Raw genomic sequence first — 21,083 nt, forward strand, 5'->3', positions numbered from 1 at the left:
TGGTTCTCATGCAAAATTAGTGACTTACTGCATGCTGTAAGTATAGCTGACAGAAATAGAAGCAGAGTTTGCCACTCTAGGATTTTACAGGGTGGTTTGTGTTGTTTTAGTCCTTTGCTGGTTTTAAGCCTGTTGAACTGTAGTCTTCTGTAGAGTGTGCATGCATTACCCCAGCATGTCAGTGGATCCCTACCTTAAAGCCTGCAGTATAGAATGGAAGGCGTGCCAATACCTTTATGGGAAGTGAAACTGAAACCCTCTCTCATCTGAAGAAATGTTTTTGCTTGGTTTTGGGTTTTTTTTTTTTCCTTTTGAGGGCAAGTGCCTTCTAAGGAAGCCTGCTATTTTGGTAATGCCATGTAGCTAGTGAAATAGGGATCTGATAATATTAAAAGACAGCGTATTGATTTAAGTTTAGTAAATATGGTTGGCATCAGTGTTAATGCTTTTGCCATGTTTATTTTTTACAGGGTGCATTTGAGAAGATATTTTCTTTTTGGCCACTGTCCAAGTGTTTTGAACTCAATGGGAATGTCTATGAATGGTGGTTTAGGTGGAAGTTGGATCGCTATGTATGTAACATTTTCATAAATTTATACTGGTCTTTTAAGTGTATTTTTTCATTTGCGGGGAGGGAGGGTTGTTTTCCTTTCCTCCAGAGAAAGCAGGAGTTCATCCTAGTGGATTGTTTAATAGAAGACTAAGCTGCATCCACCTTACTTCTGCAAATGTCTGTCACGGCCTTGCTTAAAAGATGGATGTTGATTTATTTGCTGCTGGATCCTGCTTAGTTTGCTTTGAAAAAATAAAGTCATAAAGTGACCTGGATTTGTCTTTTCTCAAAAATTTTACTGCAAAAATTTAACACCTGTAGCACTTCAGGCCATTGAAATACAAGGCAAATTGTTGTGGTGGCTTTCTTAATATTTTTTGAAAGCTGTATCAATTAAGGGTCTATTTCTTTTAAGGTAACCTTTAAAATACTTTTAAAATCCAGGTCTTGGTGCCCAAACCAGACTATTCTTGCATGTATTTTTAAATGGTTTTCCAGTGGGAAAGTGCTTTCTTTTCAGTTATTGTCCCTACATTGTGGGGGAATAGAACAGGGAGACCCTTTTTTTGGCCTTCTTGGTAAGGAATGCAGACTTTCTAAGATGGGAGCATTTATCTGCTAACCTTATCCTAAACAGGATCGCTTGCACGCTTCTCCCTCTGGCAGTCTTCAGTAACTGCAGTTGTCGTGTCCTGGGCCGCTGCCATCAGCAGCGCACACTGTGTTGCGACATTTCAGCTTTGTTGCTTGCGAACAGTGTGTATTCTGTGACGCCGCTAAAGAGGAGGTCCCAAAATAAACACAGAAGACAAGCACTGCATGGGCCTGAAACAGCATCGTGTTGCTGGCTGATGAGAACTTGGCATAAGATCATAAAACACTCTGTCGGAGAATTGTGTCTGTGAGAGAGGGAAGCACTTGTAGTGCTTCTTGAATGTTTTCACCTGCCAACTTGGGAGAAGGCCAGAGGCTCATGGGTTTTCCCCAGAGAAAGCCCTTTTCAATGCTGGCACAGACTGCAGAGGGGATAATAGGTGCTTGAAAGGTTCTTGAAATTTCATTGTCATCTTTAATGCTCTATGAAGCATTAGTAAGAGTATTCTATGCGTAGTTTTTTACTTAAAAATGCGGTTTATCACAGCCTAGCGTAGAAAGCCTATTTTTGTTTGCTTCAGTAAATCTGGGAAAGGACTTTTTGACACCTAGGTTTTGGTGTTACAAGTAGTTTATCCTGTCACACTTCTGTTAAGAGTTTGTGCCTGAAGTACTTGTCAAAGCCGTGGAACATTCATTGCATTCTGTTTGTCTTTTACAGGTGGTTTTTCACGGGATGCTCTTTGCTTTTATTTATCTGGCATTGCAGAAACATCAGATGATATCAGAAGGAAAGGGAGATCCCCTTTTCTCCAACAGAGTTTCAAATGTTGTATTATTTATTTCAATAGTATCCTTTTTGGTACGTACCTAGTATAACTAGTATGATCAGATTTCTAAATCTCTGAAGGATAAGTTTTCTGAAGTTCTCGTTTAGAAAATGCATTGATTTTTAAAAAATCTAATCTTGATCTGGAGATATTTCAGCTGTGTTTTTGTGCACAGCCCTACCTTTCTACTCAGAAAAATATTTTTCCTTGCTGTCAACTGTAGATGAAAACACTATCACTCAGTTCATTGCAATGGTTACAAGAAAATTGGATCATGAAAATAATATGGTAGATAACGAAGCTCTACCTCCACTCTTAATTGCTTGTCTATTTCTGATGAGAAAATTGTCAACAGTACGGCTGTATTTTAGGGTATGAATAAATGTGGTTTTCATCAGTTGCAAAGAAGAATTTGAGAGAAACGCAAAACTAAGCACAATGTTGTTTTTTCTATTACTTTCCCACATCTTAGTGAACCACCTACTGCTGAAGCACTTCAAAATAGCTTACCTCTTGTTTCATTTTTAAATGTTACATGTAATTACTACACAGACTGATTTTTATATCTTTTAGACCTACTCTATTTGGGCTAGTAGCTGTAAAAACAAGACAGAGTGCAATGAGCTACATCCTTCTGTTTCTGTGGTTCAGGTAATTATAATTGTAGCCCTTTTCCTTGCAGTGGTACAAGCCAGTCTGTTCTTGTTTGGGCTTTTTGAAAAATTGTTTTTAAATATTTTTTTGCTTTGGCATGGGATGTCAGATATTGAGCTTCATTCTCCTGTCTGGAAGTTGAAAAGGGTTTAATTACACTGTTCGCTCTTTTCCAGTGCCTTTAAACATGGAAACTGCATACTGTGCTTATGCTTGTGATTACCCTTGATGTCCTCAGCATAGGTTTCGTATGCACAGCTGAAGTCCAAACCTAACTTTTGTTTAATTTCATAGCAGTGGAAAAGAAGCAAGCTGTAGGGAAGCATGGATGTTTGGGAGGTGTTAGTGTAGGAAGCAACCTGTGGGACCCTGTTGTCACTTTAAGGCAGAGAAGAGGTGGACCATGGGGGCATGCATGTGGTTTTCTTAAATATAGATTTTCCTCTTACTTTGTCCCCTGCCCCACTATACCCCAACTGCCTGATTCTGTTCCCTGTTTCCTTTTTTTTGATAGTTCGTCCTGCTCTCTTGAGGAGCAGCATATGTGACTTAAGTTTTTTATATTAACTTGTCCATCTTGACACTTTCCCTTTAAAAATTGAGGGTTAACTCAGATTGGTGGCCACTGTCATTTTAGGCACGGTATAACATGGTTTGTCACCAGGCCTAGTAAGTGTATAGTAGTAATATCTATCAACATCAGGGCCCTGATTCTACTTAAGATGTAAATGTGACTTGCTGTGCTATAAGAATGTGTTTAACAGATTTGCGATTTCAAGACATACTTTGTTAAGTATAAACTGCATGGAATTTTGTTTGGTTTATATAGTATTAGATTTTAAACTAAAATTTAATGCATGTTGCACTTCAGTTTAGACAGTGAAAATGAATAAACCTTTTCTGTGTATGTGTAATCTGTTTGTCATCCACAGTCACTTTTTTTTTTTCACTTCAAAAGATTTTAGCTTTCATCCTCATCAGGAACATTCCTGGCTATGTCCGATCTGTGTATAGCTCGTTCTTTGCCTGGTTTGGCAAAATTTCTCTAGAGGTAAGTAGAATGATCAGAAGTACACTGAACTGAAACATAGAAATGTAAGGTGGTTTTATTATCTAAACTGTAGTATAACACACAACTAGTAAAAACATTTATTGTAGTACCATGCTGTTGTGTTTGACCTCTTTTAGCATTGTAGCTTCTGTCTACACTTAAGTCATAGCTGAAATAGCAGCCTCACAGTAGCAAACTTATTTCTGATGCTGTTTGGTGGGTGGGGAAGTTTAGGGTTGTCAGAGTGGGGATTTGTTGCTGGAGTGAGCTGCGGTGTGTATGCAGTTGGAAGATAAAAATTTAAGCCAGTTGAAGCATGAATTATACTGACTAGTATAAGTACACTTATAAATGCGTTTGCCCTGGAAAGCTTTCTTGCATTAATAAGCAACCGTAACTTTACAAACAGAACCCCTTCTTAGTGCAAATGGTGTCCTGTTCCATTGAGTGCATATTTTGAAACAGTAGGAATTATCTCGCTTTCCCTTTTATTTGCTGTTGAGTAATATTAAAGGTTTAAATTTATTGTATTACTAAAATATATTTTAAAAAGGGAAAGGAACTTCTAGGGGAAACTCATTGTAGTACAATGTATATGTAGTACATGATTTTGAATTTTTTTTAAAGGCTCACATTTTCACCGTTCAGATTCCTGGTGAACTTTAAGGTGCTGATCAGCTCCAGGGACCTTCGCGTTCATCAGCGGTTAAAGCATCGTCTTTTACGTGCAGGCACGTTAGTTCAGTCCCTCACCAGGGATATAGTAACTGAGTGGAGGCATGTTCCTCATCTGTTCTGACGTAATGCAAACGATGCTTCCCTCTGCCGTATTCGGTTAAGGGCTAAGCAAACCCATTTTACTGTGCACTGTAACAGACTGGGAGTTTTGTCTTATAGCAAAGATGTGGAAAACAGCTTCTCAAAGTATGTTATTTAATCATAAATGTCTGACTTCAGCAGAAGTACAGTGTGTCAGCTGATGCAATATAATAATTATATGTTTTTATATAAGTAAAAATATTTCTATAAAAGTGTTACTAAACACGCTGTCTTTTCTTTTAGCTTTTCATTTGCCAATACCATATTTGGCTGGCAGCAGACACAAAGGGGATCTTGGTGCTCATTCCTGGATATCCAATGTTTAATGTTCTTGTCAGCACTTTTATATTTGTGTGTGTGGCACATGAAATTTCTCAGATCACTAATGATCTAGCACAGATTGTGGTTCCTAAAGATAACTCAACTCTGCTGAAAAGGTTGCTATGCATAGCTGGATTTTTTTCTGGACTACTCCTCTTCTCAGCAGTGCAAGATCAGTCAAGGCATTAACTTGAAAAGATTCTTGGAAACTTTCTTCAGGTTTACTTTGTGTCTGCCTGAACAAAATTCTCAACTGGAGGTAGAAGACGACGTTTAAATTAAGTGTGTGGGAAATGTATATAGTGCAAATGTACATATTTTGTGTGGAAATAGCCTTCTCATTGCATGTGAAAATGAGTCTTTTCTACTGGATATATGTTTCTGTTTACATATCTGTTTAAACATGACACAAAAAAGTGAAGTTAAATACCATGTGCGTATCACAGAATTAACTTTACCTCGGGTCAGTCGAATGAAGAGTGGATGTTACCAGAGTGCTGCCTATACATAACCCACGCTGTAATCATTCTCACCAAGGAACAAAAAAGAGCAAACTCGTGATCCTTTGTTAACGGTCACCTTTAGCTGATGTGAAACATGAAGTTACTGGTAAACTAGGGCATTTTTCTGAACTAAACAGTGATTTTTTTGTTTAGAGATGAGTGGAGATAGTATATGTTATATGAAACCCTTCATATGTGGAAATAAAAAGTCTTCACCAGTTCAGTGATTTAAGATTATATACAAATCTACATAATATTTTATGGGATTTTCTAGAAATTTAATATGTGTTTGGCAAATACGGTGAATTCTGAGGTGAAATTTTTGATAAGAAAATTTTTTTTTCCCCTAAAATTGTTTTCTTTTTCATAAGTTTTATACTAATCCATTTAACTGTGTGCAGTTCTCTGTACAGCCCCAGTGAATAAAGAGGTGAATAATTTTCAGAGACTCGGTTCAAGATGCAGAATTTTTGGAAGACCTGCAACCTTGTCCAGGTTGACAATCCCATTACAGCCACTCCATCGGATCTTAAGGAGTCGGGAGAAAAGGGGAACTGTGGCCTTCGAACCTCTCTCTGAGTTTGTAGGTGACTCATTAGGGACTCATTAGGAACTAGGTCTCCTTAGGGAACTGGTGCCATATTCTATCCGGTAATAGTATTTTCATGTGAAAGCATGTGAGCCAAGGATGCAAGTCCATCTGTTGACACCATGAGAAGGAGGGATCGAGCGGTCATCTTGTTGCAGTGCAGGTGGCTGAGTCTCAGAATTACAAATTAAATGGGATTGGAGCTGTTGGGAGGAGCCTTTTTTCCCCATCCTTTTTAGCAGCGCCCATCTTTCTTACCTCCTTCACACATATTCTTCTTAATTCTTATTAACTTCTTCATTCCTACAACAGCATAAAAAAGTAAAATTGGACAAAATAGGCCTTCCGTGCGGCAGCGACAAGCTGTCCTTTACGTTCCACTTATTTAGTGAAGTTACAGTCATTTCTTTGCTGTTTGTGTTTTCGATTCAAGTGATAGTTTGACCTCTAGTTGTTTTATTTTATTCTTCTACTGATTACTTGTTAGCAGTCAGAAACATGAGCACAGTATAATTTTCTAAGCATATGTGCAATTATGTGTGATTATAAACAACAGAAATCCTAATTTGTACCGCATGTACTGTTACATACATGTTTTTGATCTTAGCCCAGTTGAAAAATTGGATTCAAACTTGCAGCCGCTAATGAGTGCAAAAAAAAATTTGTGAAAAGAACGGCTTCTTTTGGTGGAAAACAGTTTCTTTTAAAGAATGACCAGTCGCTCATCATAAATAAAATCACTCACTTCCCCCAAATTCAGCAGTTTTACTAACTCTGCCAGCTATTTTGAAGCTACTGAAAGGATACCCAGCTGCTTGCTCTTTGTGTGCATTACTTCAGCGTTTGGAAGGGTAACCTCCTTGACCAGTGCATTTGAATGGCTGAAAGGGTAGAGGTGAACGCTGTCGTGGGGGGTAGGATGCGTAACCTTCCTCTATGACAGTATTAGGAGCAATGGGAGCTGTGAGTTTGAGGGGTAATTTTTTTTGTTTTTCACAAGTGTTGTGGATATAATTTTATTTATCTGTTGTACAGACTTGGTTAAAAGATTTATTTTTAATGTTTGAAATAATGCACTTGTTTACTGTATGTGGGATAAATATATTTTCTTTTCAGGTTATGTAAAAATATGAAGTAATTTAAACATTAAATAAATGTGCTGTGGATGCTTATTTTTGTAATGGGAGCAGCATCAATTAAGTAAAAGCTTTTTATTGCTCGACTCTAGGTGGGCTGCAGCTCGCTGTTATGCCTGACTTAAGTTACAGATCAGCATTGCAGTTTCTCCAAAGTGATGTTCTGGATACTGTTATTTCACATGCAGGGCAGATATTCACATGCCTCACAAATTCTTTCAGATGCGATGCAGGAAGAAAGATTCTTCTGCAGTAACTCGCACTGTCCCAGATCTGATGAAATTACAGCTCCGGTAGCCAAAACCAGCGCCGGAGCTCGGGGACTGCAGCAGAACTTCGCAGCAGAGGTGGCGAATGCTTTTCCCTGCCCTAGTTCCAAGCTAGACCCCGGTGGCAGAGCTCTGCAGGACAGCAGAGGACTTGACTTGGCTTTTCACCAGCCTGGCAACATCAAGAAACACTCACCCTTCAGATGTGTTTGGCTTAAGAAGCTAAATTCCTTAAGGAGCGCCGCCTTCTGTTTAGTGTGAGACTTAAGCAAAGGATTCAGAGTGGTCATTCCTATCCCCAAAGCTCCTTGTATAATCAGGGAGATAATATCCAACGTGGGCACCTGAACCAAACGGTGCAAACGCTCTCCATCCTTCCCAGCTACACCCCCAGTTAACCAGAAACCCTGCGCAATCAGTTCCACCTCCATTCTCAGACACCCTCCAGCGTCACTGTCCACAATGTTAACAACAGTTACAAAAAGTTGTTCAGGCATCATCGTGTAAAATAACCAGGCACCACCATCACTACTTCATGTTTTCCTATTTATTACATTTCACATTTCATATATTTACAAAGACATCTGTAGTGCTTTCTATTTAATTTGGTTGCAACTCTCAATACAGTATCAGTTCACACTGTCATTGTACATCATTAAAAGAGGCTGTGAATGTACTGTTTTAACTATCAGCACTTTTAACTAATTCTTTAGCCAGCTCTATAACTCTGCTTCCACAGTAACTGTTTTAATAAGTAAAAATAAATAATTTGTTATTAAACTTACCTCAAATAAATGAAGCTTTCAGTCATAAAATAGTTCAGCTGTGCTTAATACCCAAGCCACCTGCATCCTCAGATGCTTTTCAGAACAGGCGGAGTGCCCACTGGTACAAAGCGATTCTTTATGAACGTACGTAACAGTTTAAGAACTTTCCTTAAATATATTGGCACTGGTACACACGGATACAAGTAAGATGGCGGCAGCTCAACTGGCAGTTAATTGATTGTCGTGTCAGCCTCAAGTTATCAGAAATCGTTACGATCCCAAACCAATACTATTTACAAAGTTTAGTCGTATGTTGCATTAAAAATCATGATTTAAAATCCATTCCATTCATTGCTGGTTCGAAGTACTGACAGCTCATACATTTGAAAATAGTAGAAAGTAACAGAAACTAGCGGAAACCAAATGCTGACTGTAGTCCCAATTTTTCACAGCTTGGAAAAAAGATGTATATTTTTAATTTACTGTCAACCTCAGGGTGCAGTTTTTCCAATTCCCTTTTCACCAATAACCACCCAAGCTGCTGGACCAAAGGAGGGGTCTCTCAGGAGGGCGACTGACTGACGGAATCTCTGCCCCAGTACCTTTCGGGCGAGGGAGGCAGGCGTGATGCGTGCCGCTCCGACAGGGAGCAGGAATGGCTCTTCACTCCAACTGCTTCAGAAACTTCTTCGTATTTCAACTTCTGTGACTGTACCTTGAGCTACCTGGCGCAGCGTAACAAACACCCACTGGCACTCCTATGGCTCAATGCATTTGTTAACGTAGGCTGCGGGTTGTGCTTCATGTTCAGGGCAGCCTTGCCAACTCTGACGTTTAAGGCTTGACAACACACTGGTATGCACAACGTACCGAGCACCGATGGTACACTTTGCTGCGATAGTAACCATACTTGTTGCACAAAACATGTCTAAAAAGCAGCTCAACACTTGTTTTAACTGTCTGCTGAGGTGCTGCTTCAGGTCCAAGCCTATAAACATCATTGTTCGCTTAAAAATGAACATAAAATAAGGTTGTGTGTTTTGAAGGAACAGGGTCATAACTGTAAAATGGAAAAAACAAACAAACAAACAAACAAGCCAGTGACTGCTCTGGTCTTTTTACAAACTCTAATAACCTTATTTTACAGTTTTTTAGCCTCAGTCTTAAATTCCTCAGTTACTCAATTTCTCTTAGCAGAGACCTCAGAAACCTCAGCTAAGGAAATGTAGGCAGCATTTAGCAATTTTAAAGCAGACGCAGCTTTCTGCTTACAACGCAATGTCCTGATGAACATACAGCTTCTGAAAGAGAAAATATTACAGAAAAAAGAGAAAGGATAAGCGTCAGCTTAAAACAGTGTGATGCTTTGAGGCAAAACCCCAAGAACTGCTGGTATGGGCGGTTACAGCTGGAAACTCTGAAGTCCAGCGTTACGTTGTATTTGAGGATTTATAGAAGCATCAGAAAAAGTAATTTAAAATACGCAATAAAGCATCAGGAGATAAATTGTCACCGTCTATTGCAAAATAAGGAAACCTCAGTTCAGATCCTTCGTATCATTAAGTTTTCAGCCGCACAAATGCCTCTCAAAGTAACCACCTCCCAGGAAAGTATGCATTTACTCCTTTTTAGGATGCTAACAAATAATTCTTGCTTTATGGGCTAGCTAGTTCTCCCACAACTCCTTTTGCTCCAAAAAGAACAAAGAATGTGGAGAATACAAAAAATAAACCGCATCGGGGCATTAGAATATCACCAAAAATTCTTAAAAAGTTAAAAGTTAGTCCATGTAAAGCGGAAAAAAAATGTAGCCTTGTTTACTTGCAGACATTTGTTTCTGCCTCTAGGAATTTGTAACAGCTTCTTGTAACGTAACCAGAGGAATGAATGGACAGATTTTAAATGTTTTATTGCTTACAACTTGTCAAACAGGGTAAATATCTGGTAAAGGAACAGAAATCCAATTTTCAACAGGAATAGATGTAGTTTTTTGGGTTTCTTGGTTTGGTTTTTTTCCCCCAAAAAAACACTTTGGCTCATTACATGCTGAGAAACTTAAAAAAACTAATGCCTAATAAATCTGGAACACTGTGTCTGAGCCTCATCATATTGCACAAGGTTTCATGCTTATACACTACTGCCTTTCGTGTGCAAAAGTAGGGCAATTATAGGCTCCCATTGACAGAGTCTAAAATCCTTCAAACCTGGTGCTTATTTTGAAGTTTTCATTTCCCTGTTAAAACTTTCAGGAGAGATCACAAGACAGAATAAAGTTTTATATTTATTAATACATATATTTGAAAGATTATTTTCTGAATGTAACAAATATAAAAAGTTATCAGTGTTTACAAATTGTCAAAAAATGTCCAAAGTACAAAAGGGTACAGTACATTAGTTACACGGAAGTGATTGTACTCTCTGGCACTGAAATCACCTTAATACTGTGGGCATGCACAACATACACCGGAAAAACTCATGCATCAAACAGAACAATAAGGAAATAAGACGGTTTGCTGCCTTCTCTGATTACAAATTCATTGCTTCTGTTAGTTTTCTTTCCTCAGGAATACCATTTACCTGCAAATAGATGAAAATTTATACAATCCAGCAGTGGCAGATGATGCTTCAACAACACTGAACTGTCAACTGGGGGCACAGCACACAAATAGTATTTATTAGTCCTTTATCAACCACCACAAGTACAACCTGGACCAAAAGATGACATATGTGAAAAAGCTTTGCTTGCTTTCTTCTGGGGAAGGAGAGACCTGGGAAAAGATTGTTTAACTGGGAATTTACCTCTCTATTTGGGATCTAACAGACCTCGTAGGGAGACTGTGAAGCTCAAAACAGAAAATGCAGCATATTGTGTCCATGCACTATTTAGTCTTTTGCATTATAGGAATATCCTATAAACTTTTTCATCTAAGCACCTTAGACTAGTCCTCGTGAACTTTGTCAATCAACAGACAATTATAAAACTTGTAACTTTTCACACTGGAGACCAGTAGCAGTTTTCAGCAGTGTAACATAATGTTAGATGCGAGTTGTCATCTTTCATACAGTTCTTTCCCAATTATGTTTTAACTTTATGAACTGGTTGAGCATTATGTCAACTGTTAGGTCTGCATTTTTATATAAGGTTAAAAATAATGGTTTCCTACTGGGGATTCAGATAGTTCCTGAAGAGGACAGTGGTTACTAGACACAGTCTGCTCTTCAAATTACTAAGTACGGTCTGCTGAAGCTTTAAATTAGAAATATCTTCTTATTCATGTTGGTGACTGATAGTATGTTAATAATCCTGAGTAAATTATTGGGAATGCTCTGTAGGAAAGGAAGAAAATGAAAAAATGAATGTCTAGTTCTGTAGTTTTTTTGGCCTTAAGTATTTTAGTTCTGTAAATTTCTTACTTGAACAGATCAATAAAATTGATTGCTAAGTTTGTGTTGATGCTACTAAAAGTCTTGGGAGCACCTGAGTTTTCTTTTAAATTGTACCACTCTAAAAACCTAACCTTCTGACAACATGAGTCATAGATATCCCTTAGAAGATAAACTGCAAGAGGCACATGCCATCATCTCATGGAAGTGGCTGCAGTGTCACATGCCATCTGAGTCACGAAGGAAGGTGTCGTTGTAAACTAAGAAAACGCTGTCTGTCCCAAATACACTTCCACCCCCCCCCCCCAATTTCTGAGAGCTTGTCGCAGGCAGTGTCTGTAATGAACATGAAAGAACAGGTGCGTTCTACCAAAATAAGGTACTACAGACAATACAGACACAGGAGGATTTTTAAGATGTACTTTTACAGCAGTTCTTCATTGCGACCTGCAAGCGACAAACCCATGCTCGCTTGTATTTCATACCTTTTTAAAAATTTCTCACACGCTGTCAACATACCGTACTACAGGTGATTTTGCACCTTTTTTACTGCAAGACAAACTGAAATTCTTGTAACAAAACAGTCGTAACAGAAGAGCTGAACTGTGTGACATTTTTATTCTGCCTTCTAAATGCCTGCAGTAGTGAGTGTTAAGAGCCATGTTAAATGTCGACCCAAACCAGCGCTGGAGCTCTGGATGGATCCTGCCAGGGTCATCTGCCATTTCCAATACATGTATAATAAAGCACACAAATAGCAAAGCTATCAGAACTGCAGTCAGGGGGCTTTTTATAAATGTGTTTTTAATTTCCAGATAACAACAACAAAAAAAAAAACAAATGGGCGGAAGCATCTATTATATACTTGCCTCAAATCTCTGAAATGTTGTCATACGAAATTCTCCTTTAATCCCCGAAAGCAGTAATGAAGAAGAAGGATTTTGAATGAAAAGAGTTGCTTATGTAACTCCTAAGTTAAAACAAGTCTTCCTCCAGGAGCTGTAGTTCCCATATTATGTCCAATACCTGGAGTTTTGCCTAAATACCTCTTTGAATATTTAAAAATTATACTTTGGCCTCTACGCATTCCTTGTATGATCCTTATCGCCTTTTGCATGGCTGTGGCTGTAGCCTTTTCTCAGAGCTGATATGCTAACTGGAGAGAACAAGCAGCCTTAGCTGATACTCTGATGGGATCATTCACAACCTCAGTCGGTACCTTAGGGGCTGTGAAAATGATGTAAAAGTGATTACTAAGACACAGGAAACCAGCAGCATGGATATCTGCCTCACTGCAGATTCCCCAATATCAACTCTTTATGCTTAGTAACAACAATAAAAAGCTCCTTCTTCAGAGCTTAACTAGTATTGGTGGGAATTAGACATTTTGATTTTCTATCAAATTTTAGAGAATCTGAAGAGTGTAACCACATTTGGGAATATGGCCGTAGCTTCACATTATTTACAAGAGGAGGTTTCCAGCTTGGCTGTACCAGATTCCAGTGCCTCAGGCCGAGTCCTAATGTAGCATCTCTCTACTTGTTCAGTAAGTCCCACCCCAAAATTTTCACTGGTGAATCAAAAAAATTCTGCAATGATAATGCCATAATACTTCACTATATTTGAAAATGGTTTCCACTGTCCATAGACTGTATGTGTTTTGACTACTGATTCCTCCGCACTGGTCACCTAGTAGTTACAGTATTTTCTCAGTACTGACCTGCACTCTGCTGCTGTGGAATCCGAGTCTGATGTGGCAGGTTCCTACAAAGAACAACTGAATCTCTTTAATGCTTCCAGACAAACTCTGAAGTATGTTAGATATAAAAGTTCAGTATTTAAAATTTGAGGTTTTGCTTACAAAGCAATAATTGACTTTCACTATGCAAACACAGTTGTCAAAAGGTTAGTCAAGTCAATGAAAGAAAGAAAATTAGTCTTAATTATTTTACTTGTCAAGCAGGTTCAAACGCTCAGACTTGGTGAAACGCCAGAAGTAACAAGTCACCAGAGGTTTCTGATGTTATGCAAAGTTTGGTTTCCGTAAGTGATGGAGAGCGAAAAGGTGACTGTCTTGGCAACTTAATTATTGACTGTTCAATGAATGAATCTTCACCCAGTTTTACACATTTGGTTTACACACCAAACCAGTTTCCTTACCAAGGCAAAGTTATATTTTTGCGTACTGCTTAAGTGTCTATTTTACAGCTACCAAATATTAAGGTTGTTTTTACAGAAAGGATTAGGGGTTGGAATGCAGGTGAAGGGCATAAATACTCTATGTGCAACTTAGACCTTTATGACCGGGGTGCGAAAGCCTGTACCAAAAAATTGCTCTTCTGGATAGAGAAGAAACTGTAAAAGACAGGGTAGCACACTTTGCAGTGGTTGTACAAGGGATAATTTATACAGCTATACTTTCTGGAGAATTTAGCTTTGGGACAGGGAAAAGAAAACACTCTTCTAGCACGTATCTACATTATGAAGGGAATTCAGGACGAGCTGTGTAAATTAGGGCCAAGTTAGTGCTGCCACTGGACCGTATCACTAGGGGCACGCAGGCCTGCCAGCTGAGGAGCGGCCGACAAGCTAGTGTCATAGCATGGCACTGAGAAACAATGCCAGCCTCTTCTGAGGCCACTGCCTCAGATCTGCTCAACCCCAAGCACCTCAACAAAACCTTTCTAGTAATGCATTTTTTTTTTTTTTTTACAGCACAACCGACATGTCTGAATTAGAATGTGTGCAAAGCACTAAATGGGTTTGTCTCAGTCATTTCATTAAGTTACTGATAAATGATCTTTAAAGAATAGAAATGAGTATTTTTCTGGTTTCTGTCTTGGAGAGAGGCTGGCAACAATGGCAACAGCTGAGAGCTCTGAGCGGTTTCACTGACAAGTCTGTATTTATTATCTGTGTAACATATGGTTACACAGGCATATGCTCTTCTGTTCAATGTTAACATCAAACATAAACCACATGTGACAGGTACATGACTTCTTACGAAGTCTGGGTTTTCTGGTATGAAACTACCAACCCGGTGGTAGTTTTATATCAGAATTCCAAAGACATGGGTTAAGAGGCAGGGTGTCTAAAACAGAACAGTTTTAACCGAATCCTCTGTCAAAAGTAGTTTTCTCCAAAATATGCAGAAACGTAACTGTTCCACGCAAAGCTTCTTGCCAAGTCTGCAGGCTGAAACCCAGCCATTTAATTTTGTAACGGAAGGCCTTTCTTTCTGCTTGAAACGCAATCACCAGAGCGATATTGAACTACAGAGTCATTACTGATACCTCCATAATAAACACACTTCAGACGAGCAGCACTGGAATCCGTAGTTAAATCGTGCAACATAGCGAGTATTAAAAATAAAATCTAAATACTTACTGCTGTGTTTGCATCAGCGGCATACTGGTATTGTCGTAGCTGTCTGTGTGCAGGGGCGGAACAATCTCACCAGTAACTGGGTGAAACACAGGAAGTGTTGAAAGAGGCCATGCTATCTCTCTATTTTTAGACATGTCACGAAGCTCTTTGGTTGATTTCTGTATAGCACTGTGGTGGACCAACTGGATGCTATGTCAAAAGGAAATAAAATTGTAAATACATATTTTAAATGCTCTATCAAAACACAAACTTTTACAATTACTATTTTTCTTAAAAATACGAGGACATCGATGCATGCTACAGACTCTGTAGTGCAGCAATTGCAGTAAACCTTTACATAGTTAATTTAATAAATATTGGATTTATTTAATTCTTCAGGTAGTAATTATTCCATTAGATTTTTCTGTCTGGATAAGTATTCTTCATAGGATCCAAGACTGTGCAATTTACTGCTAACGTTCCATTTATTTGCTGCAGTTAAAACAAAAGTTTTGGTTAATTCCTGATTCTTGTGGTAGGTTCATAAAAACTCATTGATTAATTTTAAACCACTCCATAGTATAAGCACTGGATGCCCTCCTGGATATTTGTTCTCCTGTCCATTGCCTTTAAGATACAGGCTGGGAAGTCCAATAACCAGGAGTATAAGTTACATATTAACATATTTATTCTAACAGCACTATTTTATTTTGAATTGACAGTTGTTAATTTCAAACCCTTTTTATTCTCCTCTTCTATTCTTGCCAAGACTCTGATTTAAAAGCAGCTTTCACATCTATTAATTAAACCATGGATTAGAGAGAATGAAAGAAGATTATGACACACATGTATGAAGCATGACAAGCTACTGAGAATGAAAATTAAATGGTAAAAGAAAAATAACAGGAAAGAAGACACTTACTCTGGTGTTTGCATGTTTCTCTTTTCCCTAAAAACAAAACAAAATTTATGAATTAAATAATAGCATTGATAGTTGGAACATTAAATCTATCTGATGATGAAAATAGTACATGATGTGGAAATGCTGACAAGGTTATTGCTAAACGCAGCTTGGCAGCATTTGCAGCTGGGTTTATGATGAGGCCTCGATGAACGCACGTATAAGAGATGTGATACTGATGACAGGCACACACAGACACACACACAGAGAAATGAAAATGCAAGTTAAAGAACAAGCTTCTGGCTAAAATAAATTCTGTGACAAAATGAATTTGTAGTTTGTGTAAGAAATGGCAGAAGTTACGTTACTTGCTGCTTTCCTTTTATGTGTTTTTCTTTTATGTCTAAATTCAGTTCATATCCTCAACCAGATTTATTTTATAAAAGTTAGCATTTTAGAAATTACTTAATATTTTCCTGAATCAATATTGCTTTATTAGTATTTTATTTGTTTGGGGCATTTTGGAGAGCTGTGCGTATGTGGAGATTTTGTGGAGTTTTGTCTGTATGTGAGATTTTTAACCCTTTCAACTAGAACAATTAATGGCCCTATATCCATTCTCTTGGAAATTACTGTACGTGCTTAGATGACAAATAGTCCAGTATTTCAAGCAGGTATCTTTTGGCCTGTTTTAAATGTTTTTAATGAACTGAATGAAATTCTTCTAATAAATAGTCTTGTACGCATTATAATTTTAGAAGAATCTACAATTACTTATTAGTGTGTTGAAGTACTCACACTCCTTCCCGTCGGCAGCACATGATGTAGGCAAGTATTAGAAAAAGCACCAGTGCTATTGCCGAGGGCACTGCCAGTGTAATTAGGAAATCCGAGTAATAGTCTCTGCTTTTCAGTGTATCAGAAGGTGGCTTGTATTCTCCACCATCAGGTAATATCCCCTCTCCACGGATCACTTCCTGAAAGGTGGAAACTTGTTTTGTATTGTCAACCTGATACCCAGAAAAAACAAAAAAGAGAAAAAAGAGACAATTATATAACAAAGTAACAGAGCATAAAACCCGGCAGTATTCAATGAGCCATAACATATAAAAGAACCCATATTACACGTGTGACAAATTCTACACAATTTCATTCAATCACTTCTTTTTTAACCAATAAAACCTTACATTTTGTTGAACGCTTCTGATCAATGTGATAAGTCATATCACTTTATCACATTATTTTCTGCCTACCAGAGATACTAGGTTTTTTACAGATTAATTTTAGGGATATCTCACACAAACAGCATTTGTGTAAAAATTTAGTAAACATTTTTATTGCAAACTAATTATTTGATACTGATTTGTTTTTGACAAATCAATTTCTTAATAGTCATTTAAATAACAATACTGCCCTCTCTTGTATGAAGGTGGTAAAGAGGAAGAGTGCAGTACCTATGGGTTTTCTTCCTACTTCTTCCTATTGAGCTTCATATCCAGTGCTCAAAAAAGCATGAACCGAGGTGCTGAGGAGCGAGCAGCTCTACTGCCCTCCCCACGCACCCACCACAGGAAACACCCTGCCATGAGATGGGCATTTAGTTGATCAGAGCCACAGCTCCAGGTTCAGCTAACCTCCAGAAGGCTGCATTTCTGGTCACAAGTAATTTTTTAATTTATTTTTATGTCTGTATCTAATGTTCCTAGAAATACAAACTTTTTTTGCTACTGATTTTGCAACTGCATTTAACTGACTGCCTTTCCCACACAACTCTTCAATTTTCTGCCTCCATTTTCTCATTATCTTCAGTTATGTATTACTGTTAAATTTTATCAGCGTTAGTTTTAAAACCCTCTCCAGATCATTGGTGAAAGTAAGTTATATTTGCCTACATGCTTGACCTTTTGCCTGACTGTTCACTGAGAAATCTTGCAACTGACCATTATTTCTTTATAATTTACACTTTTAAGTCATAAAATGCTGTATTAAAACTTATGCAATGGATGAACAGGTCTTCATGGAACGCTAGAAATAATGTTATGTTGAGCTTCAGATGCATACGCGTGTGTGTGTGTATATATATCTTAAGTGCAAGACAGTTTGACCAAAATTAGTTCATATATTCTTCACTCATTAAATTCTGCAGTATATTTTATGTAATGAATTCTACCTGGCTGCTTAGCTGACTCTTGAGCCCTAAGCAGATGCACAGAAAAGATGCACACAGCTACTGATGACTGACAGAAGCCCACACAAAGTGTGAGAACAAGCTATCAGAAAGCAGGATTAAGAGGAAACATGTATTAAGTTGCCCCTCTTTTTGGTATTTGGGATCCACAAGCTTAAATCTGCTCTTTGATTTAGGTGCTAACTGCCAACATCACCTCATAAAAAGCGGGAGGAAGAGGATATGATGGTTGCGTTTTCACTCACTGGTATCCGTTGTGGTTATGGGAAACAGGGCCCAGCGCCCTCCCTGTCCATGTATCTTGGGGAACTTCCTGCCCCTTGGCTTGGCTTGCCTTGTGAAAAGTAGACTGTGATTAGATTGAGGGAAGCTTGGCTCTGTTTTCCCTTTGATCCACCAGGTTACAGCATGCAGCAGAAATGCTGTTGGCAACAGTGAACCCCCCTAAGACTGGTTAAATTCAATTATCGTGGCATGCTGCCAAAACAAGTGTCAAGTTCAAGAAGGTTGGGTTATAGGCTGCTGTAGAAAATTACGCTTCTCTTTGAGAGCTTGTTCCTGTTACACAATCTCTGCTGTTCTCAAAACAGCACGACAACACTGCTTCATGATTAGTTTATGAGCCACTGCTATCGGACCTTCTTTCTGGAGAAGTACTTCCTAACCAGCTGCTCTCATTCTGCATGGGTACTGTTGATTATTCTTGCATTAGTGCACTATTCCTCTGCTGCTCCTTTTGAAATTCACCCTGTTTTCTAAGGCTGTTTCTCCAATTTCTCAAGACCTTTCTGAATTTTATCCTGCCCTTCAATGTACCTGCAGGTCGTTTCAGTTTAATGGGTCCTGAAAATTTATTTAATAAGCACATTCCATCATCCAGCTTATTGATGAAGAACGGCAAGGAATTATTAATAATTCTGCGGTGATTATGGCTATCCAACCAGCTCTCCACTAGGTCCTAGTTTCATCTAGGCCATGGTCGTGAGCTTGCTTATGAGACAGTATCAAAAAACCTTACCAAAGAGAAATGACACCTGCTGCTGCACCTCTGTTCTACTTCTTTCTTGTAGAAAGAAATCTGAGACTTGACAGTTTGTTCTTGACGAAGGCTGACTAGCTTCCACTATTTTTCAGGTGCTGGTAAGTACTGCTTTGTACACATGTACCTTTTGCAATTTCTCATCAGAAAGCCAATAAATTGTATATAATCTGGATATTCTTTTGAAAACAAGTATTTTCCAGCTTTCTGACTGCTTTCCTAATTTACAATGTATAGAAAAAAAGAGTTGGAAGTTATCGAATTGATTTTTTTGTATGAATACCTTTTCTCATACTCAACACATTTTTTTACATTGTACAAAAGCCTTTCATATCTCCCTTTCATTCTCCTCTTGGGTAATGTCTGAAGTAGCTCAACAATCACCTAAGTTTATGTACCTTCACCATCTTTGTTCAAACTTATCTGCAATGTTCTCTTCCAGTACTGTACCTTTGCTTGATTTTCCTTACCAGAGCTAAACACAAATAACCTTAAAAAAGCCTCTTTGGGAATCATACCCTGTCCATGGCAAATAGTCTAGTGTTCAGTTATCATTTTTCTTGTATTTGACTGAGAAGAATGTTCCCATTTATTTTGATCGCATTAGTCAACACTACTTTGTTTTCTTTTTCTATTTCGTTTTTAACATGAAGTAAGTTTTAGATAATTTTCAGAAAGATTTTTTTAACAGCATAAAAATACCATTTAACTGGTCAGTGCTGTAGACTGAGCATTTGAGAAAAAAGAATATATACACACACACACATTTTAGGAAAGCAAGTGTAACTAGCACTAGTAGCACACTGAATTAATGAACACCTACCCGTCCTGGTTTCAGCTGGGATAGAGTTATTTCTTTGTAGTAGCTAGTATGGGGCTATGTTTTGGATTTTTGCTGGAAACGGTGATAATGTGGAGATGTTTAGATGTGGAGATGTTTAGTTGAGCAGCGCTTACACTGGTCAAGGACTTTTTCAGCTCCCCAAGCTCTGCCAGGTGCACAAGAAGCTGGGAGGGGACACAGCCGGGACAGCTGACCCAAACTGCCCAATGGGATATCCCATATGGCATCATGCTCAGTATATAAAGCTGGGGGAAGAAGGAGGAAGAGGGGATGTTTGGAGTGATGGCGTTTGTCTTCCCAAGTAACCGTTACACGTGATGGAGCCCTGCTTTCCTGGAGGTGGCTGAACAGCTGCCTGCCCATGGGAAGCAGTGAATGAATTCCTTGTTTTGCTTTGCTTCCGTGCGCAGCTTTTGCTTTACCTATTAAACTGTCTTTATCTCAAACCATGAGTTGCCTCACTTCTACTCTTCCAATTCTCTCCCCCATCCCACCAGTGGGGAGTGAGCGAGCGGCTGCGTGGTGCTTGGTTGCTGAATGGGGCTAAACCACAACACTACCTAAGTAATTTCTCTCATTACTGTCAGTTCTGCAAGCCCTAGAGTTCTCTGGCCATTATGTAAGTCACCACTACTGCAAATGAATATGGCGGTTTCACTGGTGCTCAACTCTAACAGAATTCAGCCCACAACAAAATCGTTTCACAATCTTAAGAGTATCTTCTAGATGGAAAACAATGTCCATCAGTCATGATAAAGTGGAGTTTGGCAGAGCTGTCTGGCCAGGCTGGCAAAACTCTTACCTAAATCATATCTGGCATAAAATACTGTACTTCTACAAACATCATTTTTATACAATAATAAAATAACTCACCAGAGAGATTTTGCACCAGTCAATATGGAACTGAGTACGAAATTTTTTATCACAGGTTATTACAGGCTCCATTTCTTGACTGCATCTCAGCTGATTTTGTGGGTTTTCTACTTCTCGTAAGCATGAAGAAAATGGAACATCTGCCCCAACCATAACATACACACTGCCAAAAGAGACGAGTGACAGACTGTCAGGATACCTCTCACAAATCCCCAGAGGACAACAATACTCTTCCAAACATCACTACTGTTCACAGTAACATTCAGCTGTGCTTTAAAGGTTAAAATTTCTTTTTCAAAAATAATTTTCTCGATACTATACTTTATCTAAGCATATGAATAACAGACTGAAAACAAAAGGATTTTTCTAGTTTCTTATTACAACTTATTCTGTTTTGCTGCA

The 21,083-nt window shown here is 38.4% G+C and overlaps 2 protein-coding genes across 10 annotated transcripts in view; one reads left to right on the top strand and one right to left on the bottom strand.

Annotated features, from left to right (window-relative positions):
- Window positions 1–7,086, top strand: part of CASD1 (CAS1 domain sialic acid O acetyltransferase 1) — a 34,632-nt gene extending 27,546 nt beyond the window's left edge. For 3 of the 4 annotated variants that reach the window (XM_075082859.1, XM_075082863.1, XM_075082861.1), the window contains exons 14-18: window positions 471–572; window positions 1,869–2,009; window positions 2,551–2,628; window positions 3,590–3,682; window positions 4,745–7,086. In XM_075082859.1, coding sequence (XP_074938960.1) covers window positions 471–572; window positions 1,869–2,009; window positions 2,551–2,628; window positions 3,590–3,682; window positions 4,745–5,011 — 681 coding nt within the window. In that variant the 3' untranslated portion in view covers window positions 5,012–7,086. Of the gene's footprint in view, window positions 1–470; window positions 573–1,868; window positions 2,010–2,550; window positions 2,629–3,589; window positions 3,683–4,309; window positions 4,497–4,744 lie in introns of those variants that run through there. The other variant, XM_075082862.1, reaches the window with a different exon arrangement.
- A 2,892-nt stretch (window positions 7,087–9,978) lies between these two features.
- SGCE (sarcoglycan epsilon) overlaps window positions 9,979–21,083 on the bottom strand; it is a 33,423-nt gene continuing 22,318 nt past the window's right edge. For 4 of the 6 annotated variants that reach the window (XM_075082864.1, XM_075082869.1, XM_075082868.1 and 1 more), the window contains 6 exons: window positions 20,682–20,844; window positions 16,536–16,747; window positions 15,759–15,785; window positions 14,858–15,046; window positions 13,191–13,234; window positions 9,979–10,663 (listed from right to left, as the gene is read on the bottom strand). In XM_075082864.1, the coding sequence (XP_074938965.1) occupies window positions 10,647–10,663; window positions 13,191–13,234; window positions 14,858–15,046; window positions 15,759–15,785; window positions 16,536–16,747; window positions 20,682–20,844 (652 nt within the window). In that variant the 3' untranslated portion in view covers window positions 9,979–10,646. Of the gene's footprint in view, window positions 10,664–13,190; window positions 13,248–14,857; window positions 15,047–15,758; window positions 15,786–16,535; window positions 16,748–20,681; window positions 20,845–21,083 lie in introns of all 6 variants that reach the window. The other 2 variants (XM_075082867.1, XM_075082866.1) reach the window with 1 other exon arrangement.

This window comes from Phalacrocorax aristotelis, chromosome 2, assembly GCF_949628215.1.
Source record: "Phalacrocorax aristotelis chromosome 2, bGulAri2.1, whole genome shotgun sequence".
Taxonomy (NCBI): Eukaryota; Metazoa; Chordata; class Aves; order Suliformes; family Phalacrocoracidae; genus Phalacrocorax; species Phalacrocorax aristotelis.